The 13,035-nt window shown below is 40.9% G+C and overlaps 1 protein-coding gene and 1 long non-coding RNA gene across 4 annotated transcripts in view; one reads left to right on the top strand and one right to left on the bottom strand.

Annotated features, from left to right (window-relative positions):
* The window catches only part of kcnn3 (potassium intermediate/small conductance calcium-activated channel, subfamily N, member 3), a 46,610-nt gene extending 43,363 nt beyond the window's left edge, over positions 1-3,247 (top strand). For all 3 annotated transcript variants that reach the window (XM_044209265.1, XM_044209264.1, XM_044209266.1), the window contains one exon: positions 67-3,247. In XM_044209265.1, coding sequence (XP_044065200.1) covers positions 67-489 — 423 coding nt within the window. In that variant the 3' untranslated portion in view covers positions 490-3,247. The remainder of the gene's footprint in view (positions 1-66) is intronic.
* A 5,162-nt stretch (positions 3,248-8,409) lies between these two features.
* On the bottom strand, positions 8,410-13,035 carry LOC122882166. The gene is made up of 3 exons (XR_006379302.1): positions 12,923-13,035; positions 9,895-10,074; positions 8,410-9,676 (listed from the first exon to the last, which is right to left on the bottom strand). It is a non-coding gene; the product is annotated as an uncharacterized LOC122882166 (long non-coding RNA).

The following is a 13,035-nucleotide window of genomic DNA, read 5'->3' as shown; positions in this document are numbered from 1 at the left end:
CACTGAGTCATCTCCCACTCTCTTCTCCTCTCCTCTCCTTTTTTCTCCTCTCCTCTCCTCTCGTAGATGCAGAGCGTCATGTATGAGCTCATGTCGGAGCTCAACGACCGCAGCGAGGACTTGGAGCGCCAGATGCTGTCCCTGGAGCAGCGGGTGGAGCAGCTCACCGCCGGCTTCAACACCCTGCCTGCCCACCTCTCGGCTACGCTCAGCGCCCAGCACGCCGCCCTGGTCCACTTGCTTCGAGAGAGGGATGCGAGGGATGGAAGAGGAGGTGGTGGAGGAGGTGCTGTGGTCCCACTGTCCCCGGCTGCCTCTTTAACCACTGCTCCAGCTTCAGTTTCTCCAGTCCAGGTCACATCTCCAGTGCAACCCCCCTCCCAGGTCCCTATTTTAGCCTTGGAGTCCCCTCTGTCGCCCCCACCACTGAGCCCAGAGGGGAGCCTGGAGGCCAGTCCCAACCTCAACACCTGCACTTCTAGCTGCTGAAGACAGCTCTGAGGACCAGGAGAGGACAAATATGGAAAGAAAACAGGGAGAGAGCAGGGGGAACTGTTCTAGTCCTCTCACTTCAAATTAAAGGAGAGGAATGAGGAGGGAGGAGGAGAGTAATGTGAGGTGATCCTCTGAAACTAACGCTCCACGAGGGATGGAAAAAGAGGGGACTATGAGGAGAAATAATAGGATTAAGATGGAGGGCCAGTATGAATGATGAGAAATGTTAGGGACTTTGGGGCGCTTTCCCTGACGAGGGAAGGAGAAGAAAAATGGAGATAAAATGGAAACTCTAAAGGTGTGAGGGGGAGGAAGGATGTCAAGACGGTGAGAAATGGAGGTAGAGAGGATGAGGAGGGGGAAGGAGAGAGGAGGAGAAATAACTAGGAATAATTATATGAACTCATAGCTCCTAAATGGAATCCACTCCAGTCACTGAAAAGGGCCTTTTATTCTCTCTCTATCTCTCTCTCTCCTTCTCTCTCTTTCCCTCCCTATCTCGCAAACTCTCTCTCCTTTCATCAGGAATTAATGACCATGACTTTTTATCCTTATGATGTATTTTCTATCTGAATGCTAATTGTGTGTTAACGAGCATCCCTTTAACAGAAGGTTCGATCAATACGACCATGATAAAAAAACTAGTGGCATGCACCGCACACACACAAACAATATATATATATATATATATATATATATATATATATATATATATATATATATATATATATATATATATATATATATATATATCTCTCGACATACCATCCACGCAATACAAGTTAACACAGCACAAACATCAATACACAATATTTCACAATGCAGGCCCTATTTACACTCACACAAAGAAATGAATGCAGTAGCCCACAATATAATACTAAAGCCTATACTGCCAAGCACTCAATGCACTGTCAATCTCCACAGAGCACTGCCAAGCAATGTAGACACACTGTAAAAAATTTTCATCCAAACGACTTATCTTTTATGGGTGTGAGCTAATGCAGTAGTTTAGACTTACAATGCATAGTTGTGACATTTTTAACTACTCAGTTGGGAGAATCGTAACCATTCACTTAACTACACAAATTACAGATCAAGTTGAAATAAGCTGGTACGAAACTGACGGCCATGAGTCATCATAACGTCTGTTTGTGATGAGGAAGACAGTAGCAGATGATAAAATAACCTAACACAACTACAACAAGACTTTATTACTGCATTTATGGAATTACAGATTAAGTGGAACTGATGTTTAAGTGTATTTGTAGGTTTGCTGTACTGAAATTAGCCTTTTAAAAAACTTGATTTTGTTTAATTTATGTGAACATTTCTTATGAAAACCTCAGAAAATTTATAGTTGTATCAAGTGCATTAATACTGGGATGGTTGTTGGAAGAAATAATAGATTACAACATTTATTAAACTGGCATTGCAATCTGGTTGATTCATTCTGAAGATGATATCAAGACTATTTATAAAACACTGACTCTACAAGACAGAGCCTTGCACAAACTTAATGTTCCACATTTGGCAAGTGTTCTCATTTTATGTTATTAGACTTAATGGAGTCTGTCTACTGAGAGATCTGCTGCAGACAGTTAAAATAACAGTCAAAATGTTATCCATCAATAATAAATGATCTGCTTATTCTTTTACTTAAGTCATTGGAGTCTGATTGATTGGGATGCTGTAGTATCTATTGTTTTGCTTTCATTCTCTGAAAATATGTTTACTTGGAATTACTAAAATATTTATTTTTACATTATTAATTTAATTGACTTGAAAACATCCAACAATTATTTAGCTGTGTGATTATAAGTTGATGTGATTAATATTTTTTCACAGTGTACGGTTGTGTCTATGACCCTTTATGAAGGGAAGAAGACTACTCACTGCCATTCTTTTTCAAGCTTGCAGTCCCAAAACAACACACTCTCATCATGAATGTATTCTGTGTAAAGAAATACACTCAACCACTCTTGCTTGCTCTATCACTTAAACTGCCATGCAGACACAGGAACAGACACCCACACGCATGTACACAAAGATATTAACACACCTCGACAACCAAAGTGCTCTCTCTTAAATGGACTTCAATAAGAGGCAGGGAACGCTGCTGTCACTGGGGACAAAATATGGAAGGAGGCGTTGCGTTGCAAATATCTTGACAATATTTCTGAGGGAATAACTGTGAAAATCTGGGCATGGACTTGTTACAGTGCTGTACATGGACCGCTCTTCACTGCTTTAAAGCAGATCATGGTGGACTACGGATGAACACAAGGGAACACAAATAAACCTTATAAAGGATAAATGGCCATGAAGGAACAGCTGTTTATGAAATAAATACAACATAGAAAGAAAGACTAAGGTATATCTGAGAGGAATTATAATGGTGTGATGGGAAAAGAGACAAGCCTACCCTTGCATTGGAGACAATATCGAAAACTGTCTTATAGCGACACGCTGTGGCCGGAATACTGAATTACATACGCTTGGAATATTGTATAGTATGCTGTTAACGAAATCTAGCTTTGTATTGCATAGTCTTTTCTACCATTATGATTAAACGCAGTTATAGCTGATATCTAATATTACTAAACTATAGAATTCTTCTCATTCATCATGACAATTATGATACATGTATTAACAATACCTAATTATGAATAAGGAAAGTGCCGTTTGAGGTTGAAATTTTTTTGTAATTTTATTTTATCAGAGAGAATTAATAAAGTATATATCTATAACATTATAGCTTCCATGTTTTCTGTGGGGTTTTTAGTATGTTTTTTATTGGGGGGTTTTTTCTCGGTGCGACGGGGCTTCTTGTGCGATGCTTTAGAAAGATTTAAAAAAAACTTTCTTGAACTAGCCTACAGATTGTATAGCTTTCATTCAGTGTGACCAATTCCCCTTAATGTGTGACAACAGTAAGCACATTTTGCGGTTAATTGTGTGCATCTCGACACTGAAGAAGTACCATTTGGACACTTGGCCTACATACTGTTACAAGCTAATTTTAGAGTTGCTACAGACTATTTTACTAATTTTGTCGGTCAATCGTGGGCCTATTTTCTCATATCTTCTTGTAAAAAGATTATCTCTCTCTGTGACTGTGGCCAACTCATTTCTGGAGCCCAGTAAGTTGGGTATTTTGTGTTTGTGAAAAATTGAAGACAGCGTTATTTTTGCTCTGATGTGAGGGATGTTTACATTCCAGGGTTACCATGGATTCAGTAGTTCCCAGGTACGTCACTGAGACTGATTTGTACTTGCTCATCCTCTCGCGATATTTGAAGAATGCACCTTGGCAGGGGTTAATAAATTAGCTATCTGTAGCTACCTGATAACCTAATTAAGATATTGCTAACAAACGTTACACCATGACAAACCGAAAACACCAGTTTATTGCAGTAGTTTTGCTTCTTTGAGCTAATATTAGTAAGAAAATCAAATAGTCAGTTAAGTCAAATAGTGTCAAAATAAATTTCAGAATTGCAGCCGAGAAAATTTACGTGTGTGTGTGTGTTACCTAGCCAAGGCGATATGAGCAGGTGTTGGAGTGCAAAGTCCTTCACGCCTGAAGTTGGAATTAATTACTTTTTGAATGAGTGTAAACTTATTTTTAACAGAGAGGACAGTCTAAGTAATTGGTGTTATAAAAAACTATGTGCTGTGTGTGTAGATTCTAGTTTCTGCTCCATCAGTGTCCTCTATACTGGCACCAACATCATGTGAGCATGGGACTCTGGTGAGGGGAAGTGGAGACATGTGGATGGTCAGTGTATGTCTGTGTATGGTTTTACCTTTGTCAAATCTGGGACCAATTTCACATATTAATTCAGCTAATTAGAGAAGGCTGTCTAAGTAGGGATAAGAATGATGTTGTCAATTTGTTTCCCTGCATTTGCATTCAGCACAAGGAAAAATGATTTGAGTCTAAATTGAGATTAAGTTATAGTTAGGGAAAATGTCGAGGTTGTATTGAGTATGTGTTGGTTATGATTAAGTTTGCAGTAAACCATATGCAACCTTTACCTGACATGTGAGTCAATGCAACAACAGTGAATATAAAGTACAATAATTTAGTTGAACTGTGATGACTGCTGGTGCAGAGAGTTAAGATTCAAATCAAGTATAAAAATCAAAAGCAGGAAAAGTATATTGCTAAAACTTTACTAGACTAAAAGCCAGCAAGAATAATCTTATGTACATGTGGCACAAATAAGAATAAAAGTCATTTTGTGCTTGCATTTACTGCATTGCCTGATGTGGCTACGGAACTGATTTTCAATTGGGTCCTTGCTTAACTGATAATGTCTGAAATGCCTGTGGTGACAGGTCACTCAGTCACTCATACTGTAAGATTGTTTGTCCTATTTTCCATTTTTCTGTAATTCAAATTGCCAGTGAGAGATGCATTTTACAACGCAAGATTGTTTTTATTAGGATTTGCATGTTTGTCAGATGTCCTCATTCTAATTGGGTGTAATCCTTTGTTAGGTTTATAATGCTCAAAATAGGCAGCCATGGAAATAGGGTGAAGTTAGTTTTCTCTTGTCTCTTTGACTTTTTGTTCATTTAAACACTTTTTCGCTTGTCTGGTCTTTGTATAGAATAGACTGTGTAGATTTGTCCAACTATTATTGTTAGAGTACAAGAGTTTCAAATACTGTGTGATTACAAATAGACGCTTACATTCATCATCAAGGTAGTGAAGACATCGCTGTTCAGAATAGTATCAAGTATTTCGCTATTACATATTACATTTTGTGTGCATGGATTGTCAAAATGCGCCAAACTAAAAAAAATATTCTATAATTGCTTACTGGCCATTCCTCATGTTGTGAAATAATGAGTCACATTCAATATATTGAGATCCTAACAACAACTTGTTATATGTCTTCTTACTGATTGATTATAGTTGAGTCAAAGTTATTTAAATTAAACACCAATGTTTGTCCCAAAGGTGACTACACACTAATTGTCTCAGAGCTTATCATGCATAAGTAAATTTACTTGAGCATGAAGGCAGTCACAGCATTCACACAATCTCTCCTTAACAGAGGAAATAGATTTTTTTTTTCCATAAAACAGGCATCATATAAATTCAGCTGTTGTGTGTCTAGCCCAGGCTGAAAATAAAACAGGTGTGAAAGCCAGGACGCCTGAGGCAGTATTCTGCCCAGGGAGCAGTACATACCCAGATGTGATGAGCTTGTTATCTGTGTTATTTACTGGCGGGCTCTTCTGCTCCCAGGGCGTTCATCATCACTCTCAGGCTATGTGCATTTTCATTGTGTACTATAATTTTGAGGTCAAGGTAATGTCCATAGCCTAGTTTTTTAACACTCTTCTCTGCTTCTCTCTTTCTCTCTCCAACTGTCTCTCAGGCTCTCTCCATTTTTCAGAAAATCCATTTAGTCTTTCAGGATTGCTATTTGAGCCGAGAATAGCAAAGGACCCAGAGAAAATGGAAATTGGGATATGTTTTTACTCATATTCCAGCCAAATTTTGCCAAAGGAATGAGAAGAATATGACTACAAGAACATTCTATACGTATATACGAAAAAGCAAAAGCAGGAAATGGCCAAAATGTAACACCAGGAAGAACACATGTTAATAAATTTAAATAAGATGCATTAGTAGAATGAACATTTTCACAGGTTTTAAGCCATTTATTATAATACACAATACAGCTGACCACTTTCCAAAGTAACATGTGTGTGCTTAGTCTTTAAGAAATGGGTAGCTGCGGCTCATCATGTAGAGTAAGATACTGAACCCCAATTGTTTCAGATAATTGGGCCTTGGTTAGTGCATGGCATGGTATCTTGTTTCCATCGGTGTGTGTAAATGGGTGAATTAGATTGTAAAGCACTTTGGATAAAAGTGCTATATGAATGCAGTCCATTTAAATTGTTTTTATTTTCTATTTAACTATTTCTATTTAGTGTTTTTAAATGTCTTTTTATATTGCCCTATGTTGCTTTCATGTTTTATGTAAAGCACTTTGAATTGCCTTGTTGTTGAAATGTGCTATACAAATAAACTTGCCTTGCTTTAAAAAAAAAATCACTTTTAATAGGAGCATCAGGTATTGTGTGTTCTATGGTGCAAATGCAAAAAAACAATACAACTTATTTGTCTTTTTATACTCTCCTTCCCTCTGACTGCCCATGTATCGTTTTCTCCAGGCCTGGTTGATTCTGCTGAACTCCATGTGCCCTGCTGCTCTGTCTGCATGGTGGAGTCCAGCTGCCTCATTCCGCTTAAAAACAGAGACCTAACCCCACACTCCTGTATTGGCAAGGATGTCTCGTGTGTTTTTGTGCATGTGTGTGCGCACGTAGCTTTGTCAGTGGAAGAGGCAGACAGGTGGATGCCACCATTATCACCTTTCTGTCCTGGTCCACAATCACGTGGTACACCTGTCAGCTATAATGTCATCATCATAACAAGCAGCCCAAATGTCACCAGGTTCTGTCAGTGGGAGACTGTTCCTATCGCAACAGGATGTTTATCTCTAACTTCTCTTTGTGCTGACATTAGAGATGAGTGGTGTACTGGAGGCTTCAACAAAACATGTTGTAGAAATGTGTAGCTCTTTCAGATTGTTGCAGGGGGACAGCACACACATAGCACAGGAGCAAGCAAACACGTACACAAACTCTCCCATCCTTTTCATGACAGTAAAACCCTTCTGATGACTCCACCAGTCACAGTTCACCAGGAAGTGGGGATCTATGAACCCCCCTATTTCCCTGGCAACCAGAGGGACAACTCTACCAACACATACAGGTCTGTACGTGTGTGTGCATGCATGCATGTGTGTATTTATGTATGTATTATGAGTGGGAGTATTGAATTCAGAAAGATTGTATTTGTTGGGTGATTGTGTGCGTTTATGAATGTGTGTGTGCTGAGCAGGTAGAAATTGGGAAGTAGCATTGTGAGGTGGTCAGAGAGTGACAGTGATGTTGCCGCGGTGATGATGAAAGGAGAAATAATATCGGGAAAGAAGCTGGGCCAGACCAATTCACATCCCACTCTCTTGTGCCATACTGCCTTTGTGTTACAGTCTTTCCAGCCTGCCTGTTCCATGTTCTGTAAACCTGCTTGTGTTTGCTGGTCTGTGATCTGCTTTCTGCCTTAGCTGTGTCAGATTTCTTTGGACTGCCTTCATGTTGCCAAACTGTGAGCCTCTTTATTGACCATAGTTTCAAGCAAAGTGCCTTTAACTCAACCTGCTCTGCCTTTGTGTCTCCCTTTAGTCTCCCTTTCAGTCCACAGAGTATTTTCCCAAAAGTCTTGGGGATCATCAAGATGTTTTCTAGCAAAAATGAGACGAGCATTTACGTTCTTTTTGCTCAGCAGTGGTTTTCTTGAAACTCTGCCATGCAGGCCATTTTTGCCCAGTCTCTTTCTTATGGTCGAGTCATGAACACTGACCTTAACTGAGGCAGTTCATTGGATGTTGTTGTGGGGTCTTTTGTGACCTCTTGGATGAGTTGTCGCTGCGCTCTTGTGGTAATTTTGGTCGGCCGGCCACTCCTGGGAAGGTTCACCACTGTTCCATGTTTTCACCATTTGTGGATAATGGCTCTCACTGTGGTTCGCTGGAGTCCCAAAGCTTTAGAAATGGATTTATAACCTTTTCCAGACTGATAGATCTCAATGACTTTCTTTCTCATTTGTTCCTGAATTTCTTTGGATCTCGGCATGATGTCTAGCTTTTGAAGATCTTTTGGTCTACTTCACTTTGTCAGGCATGTCCTATTTAAGTGATTTCTTGATTGAGAACAGGTATGGCAGTAATCAGACCTGGGTGTGGCTAGAGAAATTGAACTCAGTGTGATAGTTAAGTTATGTTTTAACAGGTGGGGCAGTTTTCACACAGGGCCATGTAGGTTTGGATTTTGTTTTCCCTTAATAATAACAACCTTCATTTAAAAACTTCATTTTGTGTATACTTAAAAAATAAGAAATCAGGAAGGGGGCAAACACTTTTTCACACCACTGTATGTGGTGAGTCCAGGTCATGTTGTCCTTCCGAGGAGAGGACACTGCAGATAGGGAGACCATCATTTTGCCCAGTTTACCAATCTTCCCTTACCCGTTTCAGGGGACATCAACTCTTCTTCCCCACATACAGGGCCAGGCCTCATATATTACTCATGTTGTGGGGACATAAATCCGTTTACACAGTCACATTGTGGGTGACTTGACTCGCCTTCCTTTTTGGGGACAAAACTAACTGGTCTTCAGCTCTGCCCAGCTTGGCCCAAGTAAGTCAAAGAGTTGTTGAAGCACATCACCATCCCTCACTTACTTAATGCCAACCCTTCCTTTTATAGACACCTAAGTAGACATTTTCATTTAATGGGGCTGGATGCACACAATAAATGGCTTAGGCGTTTATGGCAATATGCTTTCTGCCTTTTCTGTTCAATAAACTTTTCTCAGTCCATTTGAGACTTGATTGGATTAGTTGGTTCTCTAACACATACACAATCATGGAAGCAATGTTGACATTCCATTAGTGATACTGGATGAAATGATTAATGCGTGTGTTTGTTGGTATAACAGATCAGATTACAGGCTCTTAAATGTTTACCTGATCCATTCACACTTAAGGTTGGTGTGCAGTCAGCTTCCTGGGCATTAAAATTTAACACACCCTCACTATACTGCAGTCCTTTAATTTTTTGAAATCCATAAATCTTTTATGTAGTTTTAATGCCAAGACTTAAGAAGGTTGGCCAGCACCCAAACAGGAATTTATACAGTTAAGTGGACTGTACATATATTTCCAGCCAGGCAGTTTAACGAAAGGGGATGAACATTCCTAGAAAGAACCGATACAGTTGGTGAAGTGCTACTCATATGGTCCCCAGGGAGCTGGCTGCTGTACAAGGGTAACTTTGTTGTCCTTTTTCTTTTTCCATAATGCAAAAGACGTTTTCTTTGTTTTCGTTTGTTAATATCAACTGCATACTCTATATGTTTAAGTGTAAACCTTGTTGATCATGGTTCAGGTTGCTGTCCAGGTAGAAGCAGTGGATCCAGGACATACCCTTGTCACCATCACCACAGAAGCGGACCAGTACAAAATTAGCTCCATGGCAACGCTGGCCGTCCCCACCCCCCTCAGGCTGCATGCAGGGGACGTGCCTGTATCTGTGTGTGAGAGAGAGAGGGAGTAAGAGAGCAGAGGTTGTTAATTGACCTATTTTTCAGGCTGTTCAGTTGAATTGGGATAAAGGGAGAGACGATGGGGTTTTTAATAATGCCACGGGGGAGTTGTGCTTTGCTTCCTCCCCTGACAGGACTTCAACTGTTGCCACTTCCACTGACATAACTCCGCTACCTGTAACTCCTCTGCATACTATACTCACAGCAATGGGCCCAGTGTTACTCAGACGTTGAATTCCCAGTTCACATTTTCTTTTTCTCTCGGACTGTGTGGCTTTTTTCCCCTCTCTTTCCATATAGGTTTCTGTTTCTTAGGTGGTGCCCTCTGTCAGTGTCACGCCTCATTATATATGAGGCAGTTCCCAAGTCGTGGCCTCTGGCTCCTTGGAGGAAGATGTGGACAGGATGAAGGTGGAGAAAGTCAGCCAATTAGAGTTTAAGAACAATCAGCAGCATGCCAGCAGTGTTACTCATCTGGCGCTCAACATCAAGGTGGGACTCTGGTATGTGCTTCAAGTCAAATGAGACAACTGCATGTGTGCCTGTTCAGTGGCTGGTGTTTGATAGTATTAAAACGTCAGGCATCCAAAGGCACCCATACATCAGCTATAAAACCGCTCTGCACTGGCTGTGCCATTGTTTTCCTATGGGGAGAGCGGTGGTGCCCAGATAGGCAGAAGTGCTACCCTTGGTGTGGCACACTGCTCGAAATTGCCACCAAGCATTGCGCTCAAAGTTCAAATTATTTCAACCTTGACCTCGGTTGCCGCTGACCTTTCAAAGCGCAACCAATGAGATAACAACTGTGTGTGACATAGCCAGAAGCGACACATGCAAGTAGGGGAGGTAGAGAGTGATGGAAGAAAAACTCATACTCTGTGTGTCAGATTTCCCCGAACTCAACATCAAAGACATACCACAATCTCACCAGGAAAAGTGTATTCTCCTTTTGCATAATGAGACAACAATGTTTCATGCACCCAAACTCTTCTTGATTGCCGTTTTTTTTTTGTCGCCAGCTGGTCTGGATGGCAGTTGCCAGGGCCTGCTTTTCAAATAAACTCAACTGCATCGTACACAAAACGGTCTGCAACTGCAACTTTTGTTGTTGCCTAGAAACATGGTGAATAGCTTCCTTGCACACTTTTTGATGACGTATACCTGAGCTGCGCTTTGCCTCTGTAAGTGTATGCAATATGCTCTGTGCTCTACCTCGCGGTGAGCGAAGAGCAAATTTCTTATCATCTGAAGGGAGCTTAACCATCAGCCATCAAAGGCAGAGAAGAGGCTGAAAGTGGGCTGTAGCTCCCCTGCTTCTTTGTCCCCCCTCCTCTTCCTCCTCTTCCTCCATCCGGTCCAAACCCTGCCCTCAGTCCCAGTACCCCACAAGCACAGCAAGTTTCTTCATTCAGTTTTATTTCCTCTTCTCTTTTCTATCTTCCCTCCCTTCTGCTTATCATATTTATGCACTCATAGACAGATGCTGAGACTTGCACGCACGCACGCACACACGCACGCACGCACACAGAGGATTACATTAGAATTTCATATTCATTTAATCTCTGTGCTTTTACCTGCCCCACTCTCTCTTCCTCCTTCCATCCCTCCCCAGTTGCCTGAAAAGTGATGTTGGTTTCCATAGCAACCGTCTATGTCTGTATCAGAGGGGAGTTTCCTTACACGGACTAGAAGGGATGCCGAACAAGGGGAGTCACAAAAACACACACGCTCTCACACATTCACATGCATGCATTTGTGAAACTGTTGATTAGGAATCAGTATGTAGCACAAGAATTCACTTTCATCATTTTCACATTTTTGTGAAAGTATTGTCTGTGTACTTTTGAAACACATCCTTTATAAATTATTGCTCAAATACAGAATTTATCTACTTGTTTTCTTTGTAAACTATCAGCTGAAATATGCATGAATAACTTTTCTGACAGGGGCAATAATCCATTTGCCGCCTGTGTGTAAACACACTCAATAACAACTTGGCTAACCAAAACAACTGAGTGGCATCTGGCTAGTTATTATATATTTACATTTTCTGAGCCTCTCTCCCATGCAAAGTATTGACAACAGTCCTAACACATTATCTGTCTCCTCCATTAGGAGGTAGGCTGCAATTAGCCAACACAAAGCAGTGTGCTCAAACATTCTCAGTAGGTTGGAACAGCCAGTGTTTACATCCTCTCTCTGCCACCCTGTTTTTCTCCCTCCAACTCATGATGATGATCTGAACAAATATTTTGGTATTTTTACCACCAAAAAGAGCCGCACCAGAAATGATTTATTCCTATGTCCATCCTCACCCTCCTTCTGTATCTCTGTCCTCTTGGCAGTGTCACATAGTAAGGGTGTAGAGCTGCTGTTAACAGGGTTTGACCAGAAGGGGGTGCAGTTTGACAACATCACTTCCCTCTCAGTGACTCCTCAAACTCCTCTTCATCTCCCTAAATGTTCTTTCACACATAGTGCTGTCAGACACACACACACAGTGCGCAGACTATTTAAGCTACATGGTCAGAATAATTAATGCAGGAAATTATCACAGACACAGGAGTGATTAATTTCAAGCTGTGACAAGCTGACATGACTGATTGTTTTTACCAGGTCGCCAGGCTTTTAATACTCACAGCCATTCAGGGATAGCATCCATCATAGTGACCCTCACTCCTGCAGAGGTGTGTGTAGTGTGTGTGTTCCTGTCCATTTCTCTGTGCCTGCTTGCAAGCTTGTGTGTGTATGTGTCCATGTGCATGGCACAGATGTCTGCGTGTGTCTTTAAGCATATGTTTACTAATTTATCAACTTTGACTGTAGAGCTCCAGGGCCACCACTCTGACTGCCTCTGTGAAATGGTGAAAGACATGCTGCAAAGCAGACCGACTCTAAACCTTTACAATCACCATGATGTAACCCACGAGGGACACACACTTACACTCATATTTCATCATGTTTATCTCCTTTTACCTAGACATGGAAGATGGAAAACCTGTCCAACCAAAATGTGGTTCTTTTGCTATCTGTCTTTCCTTCAGCACAATGTGACTGCAGTAGGTCAATTTAAACTGGTTTTCAGTCATACTTTGTTTCCATGCAGCAGAAAGATTCCTGTGGCAGTAAGACACTGTTTGCGGCAGTTTACAGTAAACAAGATCCTGTCATATAGCAAAAACAGTTCAGGATAATCAGGAGTGGGGAAAATAGGGAGATAATGCAAATTACCTGCTTATTATGCCACAGATCAACCAGAGTCATCAAAGTCATTACCAATAAGCAATTAAACTGAGTGTGCTGCAAATGGTGTTTTTACAATCCAGTTGCCACCAGCATTTTCG

The sequence above is a fragment of the Siniperca chuatsi genome, linkage group LG9, assembly GCF_020085105.1.
Source record: "Siniperca chuatsi isolate FFG_IHB_CAS linkage group LG9, ASM2008510v1, whole genome shotgun sequence".
Taxonomy (NCBI): Eukaryota; Metazoa; Chordata; class Actinopteri; order Centrarchiformes; family Sinipercidae; genus Siniperca; species Siniperca chuatsi.
The sequence above is the reverse complement of the archived record's forward strand: the minus strand, read 5'-3'. Positions and strand labels throughout refer to the sequence as shown.